The sequence below is a fragment of the Oncorhynchus keta genome, chromosome 19, assembly GCF_023373465.1.
Source record: "Oncorhynchus keta strain PuntledgeMale-10-30-2019 chromosome 19, Oket_V2, whole genome shotgun sequence".
In the NCBI taxonomy this organism is placed as follows: Eukaryota; Metazoa; Chordata; class Actinopteri; order Salmoniformes; family Salmonidae; genus Oncorhynchus; species Oncorhynchus keta.
This window is the reverse complement of record NC_068439.1, coordinates 21,146,967-21,168,979: the sequence shown is the minus strand read 5'-3', so window position 1 is coordinate 21,168,979 and position 22,013 is coordinate 21,146,967. Positions and strand designations below refer to the sequence as shown.

At 44.8% G+C, this 22,013-nt stretch overlaps 1 protein-coding gene across 8 annotated transcripts in view; it reads right to left on the bottom strand.

Annotated features, from left to right (window-relative positions):
• LOC118397968 (alpha-catulin-like) overlaps window positions 1-22,013 on the bottom strand; it is a 151,944-nt gene that overhangs the window by 28,682 nt on the left and 101,249 nt on the right. For 6 of the 8 annotated variants that reach the window (XM_052470020.1, XM_052470015.1, XM_052470016.1 and 3 more), the window contains 7 exons: window positions 18,255-18,413; window positions 17,854-17,946; window positions 14,944-15,109; window positions 13,432-13,469; window positions 13,259-13,309; window positions 1,974-2,128; window positions 154-202 (listed from right to left, as the gene is read on the bottom strand). In XM_052470020.1, coding sequence (XP_052325980.1) covers window positions 154-202; window positions 1,974-2,128; window positions 13,259-13,309; window positions 13,432-13,469; window positions 14,944-15,109; window positions 17,854-17,946; window positions 18,255-18,413 — 711 coding nt within the window. The remainder of the gene's footprint in view (window positions 1-153; window positions 203-1,973; window positions 2,129-13,258; window positions 13,310-13,431; window positions 13,470-14,943; window positions 15,110-17,853; window positions 17,947-18,254; window positions 18,414-22,013) is intronic. The other 2 variants (XM_052470017.1, XM_052470019.1) reach the window with 1 other exon arrangement.

The window sequence follows — 22,013 nt, the reverse complement described above, 5'->3', positions numbered from 1 at the left end:
TACAGTATTGATTCTGTCTTCTCCCAGGGACGTGGTTGTCCTTAATTGAACCTGGGACAGATTCAATTAAAGCCCTGTACGAAGTAGACGAGGATGAAGGAAGAGGAGAGGGATGAGTGGAGTGGAGGACAGGGGGCATGTACAGTACTTTACCTCAGCCTGATGGAAAAGATCCGTGGTTGTCTTCAGTAGGCCCTCCCCCCTACACAATCGATACAGGAAATGAACGAAAAATGAAACAGAGTGAATTATATATTACCTGATGATAACAACTGATGAAGCACACTACATGGCCAAAAGTATGTGGATACCTGCTCGTTGAACATTGCTTCCATTCAGCAACAAGAGCATTAGTGAGGTCGGGCACTGATTTTGGGTGATTAGGCCTGGCTCAGGTCGGCGTTCCAATTCATCCCATCCCAAGGTGTTCAATGTAGTTGTGTGCAGACCAGTAAAGTTCTTCCACACCGATCTCAACAAACCATTTCTGTATGGACCTCACTTTGTGCACGGGGGCATTGTCATCCATAGCCAAAACCATGACTGCCCCAGACCATTATTCCTCCCCCAACAACAATTAACAGTTGCCACTATGCATTGGGGCAGGTAGCGTTTTCCTGGCATCCGCCAAACCCAGATTTGTCCGTCGGACTTCCAGATGGTGGAGTGTGATTCATCACTCCAGAGAATGCGTTTCCACAGCTCCAGAGTCTAATGGCGGTGAGTTTTACATCACTCCATTCGACGCTTGGCATTGTGCATGGTGATCTTAGGCTTGTATGCGGCTGTTCAGCCATGGAAACCCATTTCATGAAGCTCCCGACGAACAGTTATTGTGCTGAAGTTGCTTCCAGAGGCAGTTCAGAACTCAGTAGTGAGTGTTGCAACTGAGGACAGATGATTTTTACGCGCTACGCACTTCAGCACTCGGCAGTCCCGTTCTGTGAGCCGTTGTTGCTCCTAGATGTTTCCACATCACAATAACAGCACTTACAGTTGACCGGGGCAGCTCTAGCAGGGTTCATACAGTATTTGATTAACTAACTTTTTGGAATGGTGGCATCCTATGACAGTGCCAAGTTGAAAGCCACTGAGCTCTTCAGTACGGACCATTCTATGGCCAATGTTTGTCTACGGAGATTGCATGGCTATGTGCTTGATTTTATACACCTGTCTGAACAGTCTGGCTGAAATAGCCAAATTCACATACTTTTGGCCATGTAGTGTATATTGACTATGCACATCATATCAACAAGATTTGTGATGGCATCTGTGTCCTCTACTTCTATATCCATACAGAGGTGGTCAATACCTGGCTGGTGGTCAATACCTGGATGGTGTTCAATACCTGGCTGGTGGTCAATACCTGGCTAGTGGTCAATACCTGGATGGTGGTCAATACTTGGTGGTCAATACCTGGCTGGTGGTCAATACCTGGCTGGTGGTCAATACCTGGCTGGTGGTCAATACCTGGATGGTGGTCAATACCTGGCTGGTGGTCAATACCTGGCTGGTGGTCAATACTTGGCTGGTGGTCAATACCTGGATGGTGGTCAATACCTGGCTGGTGGTCAATACTTGGCTGGTGGTCAATACCTGGCTGGTGGTCAATACCTGGATGGTGGTCAATACCTGGCTGGTGGTCAATACTTGGCTGGTGGTCAATACCTGGATGGTGGTCAATACCTGGCTGGTGGTCAATACTTGGCTAGTGGTCAATACCTGGCTGGTGGTCAATACCTGGCTGGTGGTCAATACCTGGCTGGGGGTCAATACCTGGCTGGTGGTCAATACCTGGCTGGTGGTCAATACTTGGCTGGCGGTCAATACCTGGCTGGTGCAAAGTACCTTGCGGTAAAAGTTGCAATCTTCTGTCACACAAAAGCAACCAGACAGACAGACAGACAGACAGACAGACAGACAGACGGACGGACGGACGGACGGACGGACGGACGGACGGACGGACGGTCTACCTGGTGAAGAGGTACATGGAGTAGGCCATGCTGGACAAGCTCTGGCCCTGGCGGACGATGTCATGCTCCTGGTCCTCCCACTTCTCCACCTCCGTGTCCATGTCTGAAGTCAGAAGACGCAGCTCTAGACCCAGCTTGGCTATGGTGCTCTGCTCCTGAAGAAAGAAAGAAAGATAACAGATCCCGTATTTGTTAATAGTTAATAATCCCATTCGAAAGTACTGAACAAAATAGGACTCAGTTTCCCAATAGTGATGGAACATACAGTACCAGGCAAAAGATTGGAAAGTCTCATTCCAGAGTTTTTCTTTATTTGGACTATTTTCTACATTGTAGAATAATAGTGAAGACTTCAAATCTATGAAATAACACATGGAATTATGTAGTAACCAAAAAAGTATATATTTTATATTGCAGATTCTTCAAAGTAGCCACCCTGTGCCTTGATGACAGCTTTGCACATTTTTGGCATTCTCGGACTGTGGACTGTGGACCGTCGCCTGAAGCTCTGGACTGGGAACTGTCGCAGGAAGCTCTGGACTGGGAACTGTCGCCGGAAGCTCTGGACTGTGGAGGCGCACTGGAGGCCTGATGCTTGGGACCTGTACAGGTGGCACCGGGCTGATGACAGGCACCTCAGGGCGAGTGCGGGGAGGAGGCATAGGACGTACTGGACTGTAGAGGCGCACTGGTGGTCTGGAGCGTAGAGCTGGCACAACCCGTCCTGGCTGGGTGTCCATTGCTGTTCTGGTTAGTGTTTATTGGCTTATTTCACTGTAGAGCCTCTAGTCCTGCTAACTATACCTTATCCAATTTATTAGTTCCACCACCCACACATGCAATGACATCTCCTGGTTTCAATGATGTTTCTAGAGACAATATCTCTCTCTTCATCACTCAATACCTAGGTTTACCTCCACTGTATTCACATCCTACCATACCTTTGTCTGTACATTATACCTTCATGCTATTTTATCGCCCCCAGAAACCTCCTTTTACTCTCTGTTCCAGACGTTCTAGACAACCAATTCTTATTGCTTTTAGCCGTACCCTTATTCTTCTCCTCCTATGTTCCTCTGGCGATGTAGAGGTGAATCCAGGCCCTGCAGTGCCTAGCTCCACTCCTATTCCCCAGGCACTCTCTTTTGATGACTTCTGTAACCGTAATAGCCTTGGTTTCATGCATGTTAACATTAGAAGCCTCCTCCCTAAGTTTGTTCTATTCACTGCTTTAGCACACTCTGCCAACCCGGATGTTCTAGCTGTGTCTGAATCCTGGCTTAGGAAGACCACCAAAAATTCTGAAATTTGAATTCCAAATTACAACATTTTCAGACAAGATAGAACTGCCAAAGGGGGCGGTGTTGCAATCTACTGCAAAGATAGCCTGCAGATTTCTGTCCTACTATCCAGGTCTGTACCCAAACAATTTGAACTTCTACTTTTAAAAATCCACCTCTCTAAAAACAAGTCTCTCACCGTTGCCGCCTGCTATAGACCACCCTCTGCCCCCAGCTGTGCTCTGGACACCATATGTGAACTGATTGCTCCCCATCTATCTTCAGAGCTCGTGCTGCTAGGCGACCTAAACTGGAACATGCTTAACACCCCAGCCATCCTACAATCTAAACTTGATGCCCTCAATCTCACTCAAATTATCAATGAACCTACCAGGTACCCCCCCAAAGCCTTAAACACGGGCACCCTCATAGATATCATCCTAACCAACTTCCCCTCTAAATACACCTCTGCTGTCTTCAACCAAGATCTCAGCGATCACTGCCTCATTGCCTGCATCCGTAATGGGTCAGCGGTCAAACGACCTCCACTCATCATTGTAAAACGCTCCCTGAAACACTTCAGCGAGCAGGCCTTTCTAATCGACCTGGCCGGGGTATCCTGGAAGGATATTGATCTCATCCCGTCAGTAGAGGATGCCTGGATATTTTTTTAAAATGCCTTCCTAACCATCTTAAATAAACATGCCCCATTCAAGAAATTTAGAACCAGGAACAGATATAGCCCTTGGTTCTCCCCAGACCTGACTGCCCTTAACCAACACAAAAACATCCTATGGCGTTCTGCATTAGCATCGAACAGCCCCCGTGCTATGCAGCTGTTCAGGGAAGCTAGAAACCGTTATACACAGACAGTTAGAAAAGCCAAGGCTAGCTTTTTCAAGCAGAAATTTGCTTCCTGCAACACTAACTCAAAAAAGTTCTGGGACACTGTAAAGTCCATGGAGAATAAGAACACCTCCTCCCAGCTGCCCACTGCACTGAAGATAGGAAACACTGTCACCACTGATAAATCCACCATAATTGATAATTTCAATAAGCATTTTTCTACAGCTGGCCATGCTTTCCACCTGACTACTCCTACCCCGGTCAACAGCACTGCACCCCCAACAGCAACTCGCCCAAGCCTTCCCCATTTCTCCTTCTCCCAAATCCATTCAGCTGATGTTCTGAAAGAGCTGAAAAATCTGGACCCCTACAAATCAACCGGGCTAGACAATCTGGACCCTTTCTTTCTAAAATTATCTGCCGAAATTGTTGCCACCCCTATTACTAGCCTGTTCAACCTCTCTTTCGTGTCGTCTGAGATTCCCAAAGATTGGAAAGCAGCTGCGGTCATCCCCCTCTTCAAAGGGGGTGACACTCTTGACCCAAACTGCTACAGACCTATATCTATCCTACCATACCTTTCTAAGGTCTTCGAAAGCCAAGTCAACAAACAGATTACCGACCATTTCGAATCTCACCATACCTTCTCTGCTATGCAATCTGGTTTCAGAGCTGGTCATGGGTGCACCTCAGCCACGCTCAAGGTCCTAAACGATATCTTAACCGCCATCGATAAGAAACATTACTGTACAGCCGTATTCATTGATCTGGCCAAGGCTTTCAACTCTGTCAACCACCACATCCTCATCGGCAGACTCGACAGCCTTGGTTTCTCAAATGATTGCCTCGCCTGGTTCACCAACTACTTCTCTGATAGAGTTCAGTGTGTCAAATCACAGGGTCTGCTGTCCGGACCTCTGGCAGTCTCTATGGGGGTGCCACAGGGTTCAATTCTTGGACCGACTCTCTTCTCTGTATACATCAATGAGGTCGCTCTTGCTGCTGGTGAGTCCCTGATCCACCTCTACGCAGACGACACCATTCTGTATACTTCCGGCCCTTCTTTGGACACTGTGTTAACAACCCTCCAGGCAAGCTTCAATGCCATACAACTCTCCTTCCGTGGCCTCCAATTGCTCTTAAATACAAGTAAAACTAAATGCAAGCTCTTCAACCGATCGCTACCTGCACCTACCCGCCTGTCCAACATCACTACTCTGGACGGCTCTGACTTAGAATACGTGGACAACTACAAATACTTAGGTGTCTTGTTAGACTGTAAACTCTCCTTCCAGACCCATATCAAACATCTCCAATCCAAAGTTAAATCTAGAATTGGCTTCCTATTTCGCAACAAAGCATCCTTCACTCATGCTGCCAAACATACCCTTGTAAAACTGACCATCCTACCAATCCTCGACTTTGGCGATGTCATTTACAAAATAGCCTCCAATAACCTACTCAACAAATTGGATGCAGTCTATCACAGTGCAATCCGTTTTGTCACCAAAGCCCCATATACTACCCACCATTGCGACCTGTATGCTCGTTGGCTGGCCCTCGCTTCATACTCGTCGCCAAACCCACTGGCTCCATGTCATCTACAAGACCCTGCTAGGTAAAGTCCCCCCTTATCTCAGCTCGCTGGTCACCATAGCATCTCCCACCTGTAGCACACGCTCCAGCAGGTATATCTCTCTAGTCACCGCCAAAACCAATTCTTTCTTTGGCCGCCTCCTTCCAGTTCTCTGCTGCCAATGACTGGAACGAACTACAAAAATCTCTGAAACTGGAAACACTTATCTCCCTCACTAGCTTTAAGCACCAACTGTCAGAGCATCTTACAGATTACTGCACCTGTACATAGCCCACCTATAATTTAATTTAATAATTTATAAACAACTACCTCTTTCCCAACTGTATTTAATTTATTTATTTATTTTGCTCCTTTGCACCCCATTATTTTTATTTCTACTTTGCACATTCTTCCATTGCAAAACTACCATTCCAGTGTTTTACTTGCTATATTGTATTTACTTTGCCACCATGGCCTTTTTTGCCTTATAGACTTGTTTATACTGTATTATTGACTGTATGTTTGTTTTACTCCATGTCCTCTGTGTTGTTGTATCTGTCGAACTGCTTTGCTTTATCTTGGCCAGGTCGCAATTGTAAATGAGAACTTGTTCTCAACTTGCCTACCTGGTTAAATAAAGGTGAAATATATATATATTTTTTTTTAGATGAACAACAAAAAACAACCAAAGATAAATGAATGTAATGTTCTGCAGGCTACACAGTAACTGAACATAGACAAGATCCCACAAACTTAGGTGGAAAACAAGCTGCCTAAGTATGATTCCCAATCAGAGACAACGATAGACAAATGCCTCTGATTGGGAACCATACCCTGCCAACAAAGAAATAGAAAACTAGAATGCCCACCCAAATCACACCCTGACCTAACCAAATAGAGAAATTAACAGGCTCTCTAAGGTCAGGGCATTATCAGTTTGAATATAAACTCAGTTCTGCTCTTCACCTCTAAATGTCATGCATTATCAATCAGCCATAATATTTCCTAATTATTTCCAATTATTGATTATCACTTTGTGTACTAAGTTACTCATAAAATACTCTCGACCCTGCATGCCCAGTCATGACTGACAGAGTCCTGCTAAAATCTAGCAGACCATGGTTCCTGCAATATCGGGATAATTCCCCAATAGTGTGTTTGAACAGTTATTCATTTCCTGCAGAATTAATTCACCTGTCAAGGTGAGAAAGTAGAGGTAATGGATGTGTCCCAAATGGCAACCTATCCCCCATATAGTGCACTTATTTTGACCAGGGCACCTGGGGGAATAGAGTACCACTGGGACACAGCCTATATGAGGTGTATTAGGACACAACCTATTGTGAGGTGTATTAGGACACACCCTATGTGAGGTGTATTGGGACACAGACTATGTGAGGTGTATTAGGACACAGACTATGTGAGGTGTATTGGGACACAACCTATGTTAGGTGTATTAGGACACACAACCTATGTGAGGTGTATTAGGACACACAACCTATGTGAGGTGTATTGGGACACACACTATGTGAGGTGTATTAGGACACAGACTATGTGAGGTGTATTGGGACACACACTATGTGAGGTGTATTAGGACACAACCTATGTGAGGTGTATTAGGACACACAACCTATGTGAGGTGTATTGGGACACAGACTATGTGAGGTGTATTGGGACACACACTATGTGAGGTGTATTGGGACACAGACTATGTGAGGTGTGCTGCCATCCTGTTAGAAGGTAACAGATTATTTTATTACAATGGTTAAATTGGATTTTCATTGTGTTCAATGGTGTTATTTGCCCCCTAGTGGCGCTTTCTGGTACTTAGAGAGACGACGCAAATGGGAAGTACAGAATTCTACAAACAACGCTACGTTGCAGGTCTTTCAATGTAGTTATTTCTTGTCACGCTTCAGCCTTGGAAAAATATTTGTTTGTAAGTTCGATTCAAGCATTTAGCTAATGATGATAATCTTGTTATTGATAGTTGCTTACATATCAATGTTGGTTGCATTTACTCACAAATTGTAATGCCTTTAATGTATGTCGTTAGCTGTATTACTTTGCTCATGCGTCATGCAAACGAATTGTAAAATATACAATACTGTAGTTTTGTTACTGTTTCTAGTGTAATATGCTTTGTTATTCTACATAGATGGTTATACATTATTAGAGTAATGAAAGGAGCAATTACCATATGGTTAACAATTAGCTATGGTTTGGCATCATGCCAGATGCATGGTACCTTAGCACGTGCTTTGTATTTATGCAACTTCAAATGTTTAATGTACAGCTACAGTATGTCGGTGTGAATTGAACACTAAAGTATATTATTTTCTGTATTTTGCAGTTTCACAACATAAACGTTTTCAATATATTCATTCAAGAAAAGTCACGCCTTGTGAGTTTTATTGAAGACTTAGTTGTTAGCTATCTGTCTAGTTTTGCATGGGAACGCAACTCAAGGGCAGAATAGTGAAAAAACATAATCACAGCGGGCTCAAGCACAAGAATAACTGCACACGGTGGTTATGTTTCTACGTTCATCAGGCAACAAAGCCTCTTATCCTAGGGAAGACCAGCAGTCTACGATGCAACAACCAGAGCCAGGTGTTCAACAGAGAGAGATGGAAGAGCCTCTTCAGCACATTGGGACCAAGTCTCAATCTACAAGATCAAGGTCATCAAAACAGTCAAGCAGATCCTCAACGGGCGAGTTCTGCAGCCGTCAAAGCACGCGCCAAGGCGGACGCAGCACGCGCACAAGTCTCTTATGCTGAGAAGGAAGCTTCTAAAGACTGTAAGGTTTCAATCAAGTGCTCTGAGTGCGACAGCGACAGGCATCTTGCTGCTCTGCATCCAGGCCCAGCCCCTACAAATACAGACACCGCTACAGCAGAGACAGAGCATGGCGGGGAGCAAGGTGACGATGCTCTTCTATCTGTCACCTCAAAGTGTACAGAGATCTGTGGTGAGGCAGTCAATCCCAAGATCATGTTCAAAAATATGCCTAGTCAAAGCTTATCCGGCTGGGAAAAGAGAGAAAGCTGTCAAAATGTATGTAGTGCTTGATGAACAGAGTAACAAATCTCTGGCCAAGACAGAGTTTTTCAGTCTCTTCAACATCAATGACAACTCTGCTCCATACACCATGAAGACGTGTTCTGGGGTAACAGAGACTTCAGGCAGGAGAGCCGTCAACTTCATGGTGGAGTCTATAGATGGACACATGCAGCTCACTCTCCCTACTCTGATAGAGTGTGATATGATGCCAGACGATAGGATGGAGATTCCCTCCCCGACATTGCGTATCATCATCCCCATCTGCAACCAGTTATGGACAGAATTCCAGCTGTGGACCCAGACGCTCCCATCCTCCTGCTCTTAGGACGAGACATCTTAAGGGTACACAAGGTACGAGAGCAAATCAATGGGCCCCACGACACTCTTATGCACAGCGACTCGACCTCGGGTGGGTCATTGTGGGTGAGGTCTGTCTGGGAACGGCTCACCGACCAGCCAATGTTAACGTGTTCAGGACAAACATACTTCAAAATGGTCGCACATCCTATCTGAGCCCTTGCCCTGACATCATCCAGGTAAAAGAGAACTACAACAGCGTAGCTCAGAAACACATCTCTCCCTCTACAGTGCACTCGAGAGATCCAAGCACAACTGTGAACACAGACAGCCTGGGATGTTCCGTGTTCGACAAAACACAAGACGACGATAAACCAGCACCATCAGTGGAGGATAAAGCCTTCTTGGACATTATGGACAAACAGGTTTTCCAGGATGATGGAAACAACTGGGTGGCTCCATTACCCTTTCGCCCCACTAGACGTCGCCTTCCTAATAACAGGGAGCAGGCCATGAACCGTCTCACATCACTTCGCAGGACTTTAGACAAAAAGCCTGACATGAAGCGTCATTTTATTGACTTCATGCAAAAGATGCTGGATAACGACCAAGCCGAACCTTCACAGCCACTAGAGGGAGACAAAGAACGTTGGTATCTGCCCATATTTGGTGTTTACCATCCACAAAAGCCTGAACAAATACGAGTAGTATTTGACTCCAGTGCTAAGTGTCAAGGCGTGTCACTTAACGATGTTCTGCTCAGTGGTCCAGACTTAAACAACACACTCTTGGGTGTCCTAATGCGTTTCCGCAAGGATTGCATTGCACTAACAGCAGATGTGCAACAAATGTTTTACTGTTTTGCTGTACGTGAGGATCACAGAGATTACTTAAGGTTTCTCTGGTATGAAGACAACAACCCAGATAGAAACATAACTGAGTACAGGATGAAAGTCCATGTATTTGGGAACAGCCCTTCACCAGCTGTAGCCATCTACTGCATGAGAAGAGCAGCGCTACAGGGTGAGAAGGAACACGGGTCAGAACCCAAGCAATATGTAGTGAGGAACTTCTACATCGATGATGATCTGACATCAGTAACTACTACAGAAGAAGCTGTCAACATTCTAAGAAAAACATAAGCAATGTTGGCGGAGTCCAACATGAAACTACACAAGATTGCATCCAATAGCAAAACAGTTATGGAAGCCTTCCCTATGGAGGACCGTGCGAAAGACTTAAAAGATCTGGACCTAGGAGTGGATCCTCTCCCCTTTCAACGGAGTCTGGGACTTTCCTGGAACCTGGAAACAGACAGCTTCTCATTCCAGGTGTCCCACAATGAGAAGCCTTTTACGCGGAGAGGCATCCTGTCCACAGTGAATAGTCTTTATGACCCCCTTTGGTTCGTGGCTCCAATAACAATGCAAGGTAAAGCCTTAATCAGAGAACTCTCTTCTGATCAGAGTGAGTGGGATGCCCCTCTTCCCACAGGAAAAGAAGAGGAATGGAAAATGTGGAAGGAATCTTTGATGGAGTTGGAACATATGAATATACAGCGGACCTCCATCCCAGTCTCCTTGTCTACCAATCAAAGAAGAGAGCTACACATCTTCTCAGATGCCTCTACAGTAGCCATAGGAGCGGTAGCCTACCTGAGAGTTATTGACTCGGAAGGTCAATGCCATTTTGGATTTGTCATGGGGAAATCAAAATTGGCCCCTCGTCCGGCCCACACTATCCCACGCCTAGAACTGTGTGCGGCTTTGCTAGCTGTTGAGTTGTATGAACTGATCAAAGATGAAATTGACATTGATATACATGCAGCCAAGTTCTACACAGACAGTAAGATAGTTCTCGGTTACATCCACAATGTCACCAAAAGATTCTATGTTTATGTGGCCAATAGGATAACTTGCATCAGGAAGTCTACCCATCCAGATCAGTGGTGCTATATAAACACTGACAGCAATCCAGCAGACCATGCAACCAGGCCCATACTTGCTGCGCTCTTAAAACACACTAGTTGGTTCTCAGGTCCACCGTTCCTGACCCAAACAAACTTGAGTAAGCCTGAGAACATCAATTTTGACCTTGTAGAGCCTCACACAGATGCAGAGATTCGACCAGACGTCACTGTCTTTGCCTCTAAAGTTTCTGGAGCTCAACTCGGCTCTCATCGCTTTGAGAGGTTCTCAAGCTGGAAAACTCTCAATCGAGCCACAGCACGACTCATTCATGTTGCAAGATCCTTCCATGAAGGTGCAGACAACACCAGCTGCAGAGGCTGGCATGACTGTAATAAACCATGCGGTACAAGTGAGTTGTCACAAGCCAAAACAGCAATCATTCACTGTGTGCAACATGAAGCCTTCAGAGAGGAATTCAAATGCATTGAAAAAGGAAAACAGTGGAAGCAAGTCCAGTGTCTCGCTGACACCTTTTGGAAAAGGTGGAGACAGGAGTACCTGACAACGCTGCAGAGACGCAGAAAATGGACAGCAGAAAAGCCAAATGTAAAAATGGGAGATGTTGTCTTATTGAAAGACAGTCAGGCATGCAGAAATGACTGGCCAGTCGGGCTTGTGGTAAAAACCTTTCCCAGTACTGACAAAAAGGTTAGGAAAGTAGAACTAAAAATTGTCAAGCAAGGAGCTGCTAAGGTGTTTCTGAGACCAATCTCAGAGATTGTTGTTCTTCTTTCTGAAGCATCCTAGAGACAAAAGATAAAAATAGAAAGGACATTATTTTTTTCTTGATATGTTTTATTTCATAGTGGTTCAATTTCATTATACCAGGCGGGGAGTGTGCTGCCATCCTGTTAGAAGGTAACAGATTATTTTATTACAATGGTTAAATTGGATTTTCATTGTGTTCAATGGTGTTATTTGCCCCCTAGTGGCGCTTTCTGGTACTTAGAGAGACGACGCAAATAGGAAGTACAGAATTTGTTTTGCACGCATAGAGCAGCTACAAACAACGCTACGTTGCAGGTCTTTCAATGTAGTTATTTCTTGTCACGCTTCAGCCTTGGAAAAATATTTGTAAGTTCGATTCAAGCATTTAGCTAATGATGATAATCTTGTTATTGATAGTTGCTTACATATCAATGTTGGTTGCATTTATACTCACAAATTGTAATGCCTTTAATGTATGTCGTTAGCTGTATTACTTTGCTCATGCGTCATGCAAACGAATTGTAAAATATACAATACTGTAGTTTTGTTACTGTTTCTAGTGTAATATGCTTTGTTATTCTACATAGATGGTTATACATTATTAGAGTAATGAAAGGAGCAATTACCATATGGTTAACAATTAGCTATATGGTTTGGCATCATGCCAGATGCATGGTACCTTAGCACGTGCTTTGTATTTATGCAACTTCAAATGTTTAATGTACAGCTACAGTATGTCGGTGTGAATTGAACACTAAAGTATATTCTTTTCTGTATTTTGCAGTTTCACAACATAAACGTTTTCAATATATTCATTCAAGAAAAGTCACGCCTTGTGAGTTTTATTGAAGACTTAGTTGTTAGCTATCTGTCTAGTTTTGCATGGGAACGCAACTCAAGGGCAGAATATGAGGTGTATTAGGACACAGACTATGTGAGGTGTATTGGAACACAGCCTATGCGAGGTGTATTAGGACACAACCTATATGAGGTGTATTGGAACACAGCCTATGCAAGGTGTATTAGGACACACACTATGCGAGGTGTATTAGGACACAGACTATGTGAGGTGTATTAGGACACAGACTATGTGAGGTGTATTGGGACACAGACTGTATGAGGTGTATTAGGACACAGACTATATGAGGTGTATTAGGACACAACCTATGTTAGGTGTATTGGGACACAACCTATGTTAGGTGTATTGGGACACAGACTATGTGAGGTGTATTGGGACACATCCTATGTGAGGTGTATTGGGACACATACTATATGAGGTGTATTGGGACACAGACTATGTGAGGTGTATTGGGACACAGCCTATGTGAGGTGTATTGGGACACAACCTATGTGAGGTGTATTGGGACACATCCTATGTCAGGTGTATTGGGACACATCCTATGTTAGGTATATTGGGACACATCCTATGTTAGGTATATTGGGACACATCCTATGTTAGGTATATTGGGACACAGACTATGTGAGGTGTATTGGGACACAGGCAATATGAGGTGTATTGTGTAATTGATGATCAAGTTATACCTCTGCATCTAGCTTGACTGCCTTCACCGTCTTCAGGTTGGCTGAATGTTTCTGGCGGGAGAAACGTTTTGACAGGATGAGTGATATTAAAGGAGGAAATGATGGAAAGTAATTTGAATAAAATTAAATAAGAAATATCCACCAGTCATAACATTGTATATTCTGATACTCACCCCTGGTCTGGGAAGTGACACGTAGGCTCTCTTATCACCTGTAATTAATCAGAAAGAAAGAAAGTATTTTGAGGAAATATATTTTTTTAAGTCATATTTTGGGCATTGGTCACAAGGTAAGTTTGGTAAGAATCATTTTCCAGTGAAAGTATTGTGTACCTTTTGAAATGACCCACGCCAACCCATGAAATGATACTAAAAGGGAGGGATTCAGTTGATTATCCCTAACACATCCTCTATTATACTACAGTTGATTATCCCTAACACATCCTCTATTATACTACAGTTGATTATCCCTAACACATCCTCTATCATACTACAGTTGATTATCCCTAACACATCCTCTATTATACTACAGTTGATTATCCCTAACACATCCTCTATTATACTACAGTTGATTATCCCTAACACATCCTCTATTATACTACAGTTGATTATCCCTAACACATCCTCTATTATACTACAGTTGATTATCCCTAACACATCCTCTATCATACTACAGTTGATTATCCCTAACACACCCTCTATTATAGTACAGTTGATTATCCCTAACACATCCTCTATTATACTACAGTTGATTATCCCTAACACATCCTCTATTATACTACAGTTGATTATCCCTAACACACCCTCTATTATAGTACAGTTGATTGTCCCCAACACATCATCTATCAGACTTCAAATGGAGTGCAACCAATTAATTCACCAATCAAGTTTGGAATAAAGGGACATATAATTTCCAGTGGTGGTGAGGGTGTGATAAACATTACTAACATGTTCAAGGAGCATTACTTCACATAAAAGTACAGGCAGCTTTTTGGAGGGCCTGTCTGTGTCGCTTGAGTAACACACCCCCTCCACAAGCGCGAGCACACACACAAACAGAAAGGTAGACACACACACATACACAGGTAAACACACACCCATACCAGCTTTACCAGAGGAAAAATAGCACTTTTACTATGTGAGAGCCACGACTCGAGGGCACAGTGTGAACTTCATCGTTAAACTTCCACCAGGGAGGGAGATTTATCCCTATTCCTCCTCTATTCAATTGGTTTAGTAGGGAGACGTCGTCTCTCTCGCTGCTTGTCATTGGGATCGTAGCCCATAAATACTGGCACCGTGACACGCCACAGAGGTTACGGATGACAGGACTCACGCTGCATGCTGGGAGAGAGCTCTGAGAAACGTCTGGCATCACCACGCTGGGACACACACTGGCTATCAGGCCTGTAACAGAACGGTTTGCATCTCCAACTCAATGAGAGGTATCCTGCTGATGGTGCTTTAATCTGACATCCCCTCCTGATAGAGCTTGTGTCAGATAATACAAACAACTACGGTTATAGAGATTTAACTGTCTATGAATAGGATCAATACATTTTCGACTACCAAAGCTCAGCGAGAGACAGAGAATAAAAACAACCACGGCTTGTGGTGAGCTGTCCTACGACAACCCTCTCCTGCGACTGCCCATAACACACACCCATCCCTCTCTCCCTCTCCTACCACTGGCAGCCCCACCTCGGCGGCCCTCGAACACGTCGTTGATTTCCCTTAGCAGCACTGCCATGTCGCAGAGCTGGGACTCCCAGGCCTCACAGAACACATCCAAGTTCTCCTTGGCAATCTTACTGGATGGGTGCAGGGCCAGCGTCTGGGCTGCAGAGATGATCTGACGGGAGAGAGGAAGGGGGGAGAGAGAGAGAGAGGGAGGGAGTGAGCAGATGGATATATGTTTTACACTGTATTGGACTGTGAAAGTGTTTTGATAAGGTGCACTAAGTTCTACCTTAAGTCAGGGGATCCCAAACTTTTTGACCCCTGACCCCATTTTGATATCACATTTGTTTCATGACCACACCATGTAACAAAAATGATGTAATCAGCCTATTACAAATGAGTCTGACAGTACTTTTTACAGTATTTCAAAAGTACTGGGTTGAAGTGATTGAAATGCATCAGAAAGCTATTGGGAAGTTCAGAATGTTCTCAGCTAATAATTATGTATGATCTTTTCCTCCCAGTCTGACTTAGTGCCTGGTATTGTCCACTCTGTTCTAATGAGGCTTGTTGGCATTGTAGAAGGAAACAGACACATGCATGTTCCTGAGAGTCTTTCAGTGATGGGGTCATAATATTTTATAGCTTAAACCTTTCAAACGACTGAGCCACATCTGTAGGAGGAAAACAGTTTAATTATTTTATATTTTTGCTTCAAAATTTTATTTCACCATTTCTCTCGCGACCCCATTTTCAAAATCAGGCAACCCCACATGGGAAACATTATTACTATGTTACTCACAGCAGTACCTATCCAGACCAGTTGACTCTTTGAGGGAAGACCAACAAGGGGCCCAAGAAAAGGAGAGGGTGATTTGAATGGAAACAAGCCTCAGTCTCGTACAATGTTGAACTACTATGAGACAGCAGAGACACCGGAGTTACACCGGATCATTACCTTTCAGTGTGGGGGTGGATTTGTTCCATTTCACACAATCTTCAGTGGGCAGGGCATCCGTTTTGTTCCCCACTTTTCTAATTATGTTTGGTCTTCCAGGCCGTCAGGAAGGTCTTTCTCTGCTGCTGGGGGTATAGTGTGAAATGTGATGATCCTCCCACGGTAACATCAGACGCTGCATGACCCCGCAGTAATGACTGAGCTCATAAGCTCAAAGGTCAACCAATCAATAAGGTCACAGAGAGGGAGCCACCGCCCAGCAGGGAGGGATGATACTGGTGTGTGTGTGTGTGTGTGTGTGTGTGTGTGTGTGTGTGTCTGTGCGTGTCTTTCAATGATAATAAAGGGACTCCTGCGGGTAATTGCCAATTAAATGCAGCACACTGGGGGTGATGCACTCTGACTTGTGTGCATGTGGTTGTCTGAGTTATTTCTCCATGTATCAGATGAAGTCTTCTTAATGTCTTTTTCTGCAATGGTTGGCTGTGTTTAATGTATGGTGTTGATGCTATAAGGGATCTAGATGACAGGGGATGTGCTGAAAAACTGAACCTTGATAATGGAGAGGTTATACAGATGATCAAGTTTCTGTCGCAACATGGACTGTATCAGACATGATCAGGACTATGCCATCTCATGTGTCTTGTTTTGGCCCTTCAGGGGCCCATTCCCAGTGTGAGTGTGATGCATATGTGTGGGTGTGCGTTACCTGTCAGTGTGTGTCTTACCTGTCAGTGTGTGTGTGTTACCTGTCAGTGTGTGTGTGTTACCTGTCAAGGGGTGTGTGTGTTACCTGTCACTGTGTGTGTTTTACCTGTCAGTGTGTGTGTTTTACCTGTCAGTGTGTGTGTTACCTGTCAGTGTGTGTGTTACCTGTCAGTGTGTGTGTGTTACCTGTCAGTGTGTGTTTTACCTGTCAGTGTGTGTGTTACCTGTCAGTGTGTGTGTGTTACCTGTCAGTGTGTGTGTTACCTGTCAGTGTGTGTGTGTTACCTGTCAGTGTGTGTTACCTGTCAGTGTGTGTGTGTGTGTGTTACCTGTCAGTGTGTGTGCATTACCTGTCAGTGAGTGTGCATTACCTGTCAGTGTGTGTTTTACCTGTCAGTGTGGGTGTGTTTTACCTGTCAGTGTGTGTGTTTTACCTGTCAGTGTGTGTGTCTGTTTAACCTGCCAGTGTGTGTGTTTTACCTGTCAGTGTGTGTGTTACCTGTCAGTGTGTGTGTGTACCTGTCAGTGTGTGTGTTACCTGTCAGTGTGTGTGTTACCTGTCAGTGTGTGTGTGTTACCTGTCAGTGTGTGTTTTACCTGTCAGTGTGTGTGTTACCTGTCAGTGTGTGTTTTACCTGTCAGTGTGTGTGCATTACCTGTCAGTGGGTGTTTTACCTGTCAGTGTGTGTGTTACCTGTCAGTGTGTGTGTGTTACCTGTCAGTGTGTGTGTTACCTGTCAGTGTGTGTGTTACCTGTCAGTGTGTGTTTTACCTGTCAGTGTGTGTGTTTCCTGTCAGTGTGTGTTTTACCTTTCAGTGTGTGTTTTACCTGTCAGTGTGTGTGTTACCAGTCAGTGTGTGTGTTTTAACTGCCAATGTGTGTGTTTTACCTGTCAGTGTGTGTGCATTACCTGTCAGTGGGTGTTTTCCTTGTCAGTGTGTGTGTTTTACCTGTCAGTGTGTGTGTTTTACCTGTCAGTGTGTGTGTTTTACCTGTCAGTGTGTATGTGTTTTACCTGTCAGTATGGGTGTGTTTTACCTGTCAGTGTGTGTGTTTTACCTGTCAGTGTGTGTGTTTTACCTTTCAGTGTGCGTGTGTTTTACCTTTCAGTGTGTGTGTTTTACCTGTCAGTGTGTATGTGTGTGTGTGTGTGTGTGTGTGTGTTACGTGTCAGTGTGTGTGTGTGTTACCTGTCAGTGTGTGTGTGTTTTACCTGTCAGTGTGTGTTTTATCTGTCAGTGTGTGTTACCTGGGGGCCGATGACGTGGAAGGTCTCCTCAGCGTGTATACAGGTGATCTCCAGAGGCTCTGTCCCCGAAACGTGACACAGCAGACGACAAGTCTGGAACAGGACAAAGAACATGGACGTCTAACATCAATATGACTGGATATGAGCAGTGTATGTGTTACATGTTGATGCCAACAACAGATCAAGATACTTATCCAAATGTTTCAATTGAAAAAATACATACAGGCTTCCAAAGCCAGTATCCCACATCACACATGTCCATATACCTCAGATAAAGAGATGGATATGAGGTTGGATTGCTGTGGATTGAATTGAATACTTTATTGTGCTTCAATGGTGACTTGATCAAGGAGACTCAACAGACTTAAGTCAACCTCCCCAGCCCAGTGAGCTTCTCTCACCTCCACCAGCTGTTCTTTCTGCTCGCCGAGCGTCCGGGCGTACTCTGCCACAGCCTCCAGGTTGCCCTCGCCCCCCGAGGCCTTCAGGGCCCGCAGAGGCAAGTGTTCCGCATGCAGCTTCAGCAGGTCCGCCGCCCGACCCACCGCCACCTTATGAAGCTGGACGGAAGGGAGAAGGGAAGAGAGGGGGTGAATATGTGTGTATGTTTTGTATCTTTTCTATGCCTGGCTGCACAATGGTAGCAGAAAGAGAAAACAAGAGTAAGACAGAAGGAGAACGCGGCAGAGAGAGAAAGAGCAAGTCAGAGAGAGAAAGAGCAAGGCAGAGAGAGAAAGAGCAAGTCAGAGAGAGAAAGAGCAAGTCAGAGAGAGAAAGAGCAAGGCAGAGAGAGAAACAGCAAGTCAGAGAGAGAAAGAGCAAGTCAGAGAGAGAGAGAGAAAGAGCAAGTCAGAGAGAAAGAGAAAGAGCAAGTCAGAGAGAGAAAGAGCAAGTCAGAGAGAGAAAGAGCAAGGCAGAGAGAGAAACAGCAAGTCAGAGAGAGAAAGAGCAAGTCAGAGAGAGAGAGAGAAAGAGCAAGTCAGAGAGAAAGAGAAAGAGCAAGGTAGAGAGAGAGAGCAAGTCAGAGAGAGAAAGAGCAAGGCAGAGAGAGAAAGAGCAAGGCAGAGAGAGAAAGCGCAAGTCAGAGAGAGAGAGAGAGAAAGAGCAAGTCAGAGAGAGAAAGAGCAAGGCAGAGAGAGAAAGAGCAAGTCAGAGAGACAGAGAAAGAGCAAGTCAGAGAGAGAGAGAAAGAGCAAGGCAGAGAGAAAGAGTAAGTTAGAGAGAGAAAGACCAAGGCAGAGAGAGAAAGAGCAAGTTATAGAGAGAGAGAAAGAGCAAGGCAGAGAGAGAAAGAGCAAGTCAGAGAGAGAAAGAGCAAGGCAGAGAGAGAGAGAGAGAGAGAGAGAGAGAGAGAGAGAGAGAGAGAGAGAGAGTATATGAGTGTATGTTTTGTATCTTTTCTATGCCTGGCTGCACAATGGTAGCAGAAAGAGAAAACAAGAGTAAGACAGAAGGAGAACGCGGCAGAGAGAGAAAGAGCAAGTCAGAGAGAGAAAGAACAAGTCACAGAGAGAGAGAAAGAGCAAGGCAGAGATAGAGAGAAAGAGCAAGGCAGAGAGAAAAAGAGCAAGTCAGAGAGATAGAGAGAAAGAGCAAGGCAGAGAGAGAGAGAGAGAGAGAAAGAGCAAGGCAGAGAGAGAGAGGGAAAGTTAGAGAGAGAAATAGCAAGGCAGGGAGAGAAAGAGCGAGGCAGGGAGAGAGAGACAAAGAGCAAGGCAGAGAGAGAAAGAGCAAGGCAGTGAGAGAGAGAGACAAAGAGCAAGGCAGAGAGAGAAAGAGCAAGGCAGTGAGAGAGAGAGAGAAAGAGCAAGGCAGAGAGAGAAAGAGCAAGGCAGAGAGAGAAAAAGCATGTCAGAGAGAGAAAGAGCAAGTCAGAGAGAGAGAAAGAGCAAGTTAGAGAGAGAAAGAGCAAGGCAGAGAGAGAAAGAGCAAGGCAGAGAGAGAAAGCGCAAGTCAGAGAGAGAGAAAGAGCAAGTCAGAGAGAGAAAGAGCAAGGCAGAGAGAGAAAGAGCAAGGCAGAGAGAGAAAGAGCAAGTCAGAGAGAGAGAGAGAAAGAGCAAGTCAGAGAGAGAGAGAAAGAGCAAGGCAGAGAGAGAAGAGCAAGTCAGAGAGAGAGAGAAAGAGCAAGGCAGAGAGAGAAAGAGTAAGTTAGAGAGAGAAAGAGCAAGGCAGAGAGAGAAAGAGCAAGTTAAAGAGAGAGAGAAAGAAAGAGCAAGGCAGAGAGAGAAAGAGCAAGTTATATAGAGAGAGAAAGAGCAAGGCAGAGAGAGAAGAGCAAGTCAGAGAGAGAAGAGCAAGTCAGAGAGAGAAAGAGCAAGGCAGAGAGAGAAAGAGCAAGGCGGAGAGAGAAAGAGCAAGTTAGAGAGAGAGAGAGAGAGAGAGAAAGAGCAAGGCAGAGAGAGGAAGAGCAAGGCAGAGAGAAAAAGAGCAAGTTGGAGAGAGAGAGAGAGAGAGAGAGAGAGAGAGAGAGAGAGAGAGAGAAAGAGCAAGTCAGAGAGAGAGAGAGAAAGTTAGAGAGAGAAAGAGCAAGGCAGGGAGAGAAAAAGCAAGGCAGAGAGAGAGACAAAGAGCAAGGCAGAGAGAGAAAGAGCAAGGCAGTGAGAGAGAGAGAAAGAGCAAGGCAGAGAGAGAAAGAGCAAGTCAGGGAGAGAAAGAGCAAGGCATAGAGAAAAAAAGCATGTCAGAGAGAGACAGAGCAAGTCAGGGAGAGAAAGAGCATGTCAGAGAGAGAAAGAGCAAGGCAGAGAGAGAAAGAGCATGTCAGAGAGAGAAAGAGCAAGGCAGAGAGAGAAAGAGCAAGGCAGAGAGAGAAAGAGCAAGGCAGAGAGAGAAAGAGCATGTCAGAGAGAGAAAGAGCAAGGCAGAGAGAGAAAGAGCATGTAAGAGAGAGAAAGAGCATGTCAGAGAGAGAAAGAGCAAGGCAGAGAGAGAAAGAGCATGTCAGAGAGAGAAAGAGCAAGTCAAGGAGAGAAAGAGCAAGGCAGAGAGAGAAAGAGCATGTCAGAGAGAGAAAGAGAGGGTCAGAGAGAGAAAGAGCAAGTCAGAGAGAGAAAGAGCAAGGCAGAGAGAGAAAGAGCATGTCAGAGAGAGAAAGAGCATGTCAGAGAGAGAAAGAGCAAGGCAGTGAGAGAGAGAGAAAGAGCATGTCAGAGAGAGAAAGAGCAAGGCAGAGAGAGAAAGAGCATGTCAGAGAGAGAAAGAGCAAGTCAAGGAGAGAAAGAGCAAGTCAGAGAGAGAAAGAGCATGTCAGAGAGAGAAAGAGCATGTCAGAGAGAGAAAGAGCAAGGCAGAGAGAGAAAGAGCAAGTCAGAGAGACAGAGAAAGAGCAAGTCAGAGAGAGAGAGAAAGAGCAAGGCAGAGAGAGAAAGAGCAAGTCAGAGAGAGAAAGAGCAAGTCAGAGAGAGAAAGAGCATGTCAGAGAGAGAAAGAGCAAGGCAGAGAGAGAAAGAGCATGTCAGAGAGAGAAAGAGCATGTCAGAGAGAGAAAGAGCAAGTCAGAGAGAGAAAGAGCATGTCAGAGAGAGAAAGAGCAAGGCAGAGAGAGAAAGAGCATGTCAGAGAGAGAAAGAGCAAGTCAAGGAGAGAAAGAGCAAGGCAGAGAGAGAAAGAGCATGTCAGAGAGAGAAAGAGAAAGTCAGAGAGAGAAAGAGCAAGTCAGAGAGAGAAAGAGCATGTCAGAGAGAGAAAGAGCAAGGCAGAGAGAGAAAGAGCATGTCAGAGAGAGAAAGAGCAAGTCAAGGAGAGAAAGAGCAAGTCAGAGAGAGAAAGAGCATGTCAGAGAGAGAAAGAGCAAGTCAGAGAGAGAAAGAGCATGTCAGAGAGAGAAAGAGCAAGTCAAGGAGAGAAAGAGCATGTCAGAGAGAGAAAGAGCAAGTCAGGAGAGAAGAGAAAGAGCATGTCAGAGAGAGAAAGAAAGTCAGAGAGATGTCATGTCAGAGAGAAAGAGCAAGGCAGAGAGAGACAGAGCATGTCAGAGAGAGAAAGAGCAAGTCAGGAGAGAAAGAGCATGTCAGAGAGAGAAAGAGCAAGTCAAGAGAGAGAAAGAGCAAGTCAGAGAGAGAAAGAGCAAGTCAAGAGAGAAAGAGCAAGGCAGAGAGAAAGAGCATGTCAGAGAGAGAAAGAGCAAGTCAAGAGAGAGAAAGAGCAAGTCAGAGAGAAAG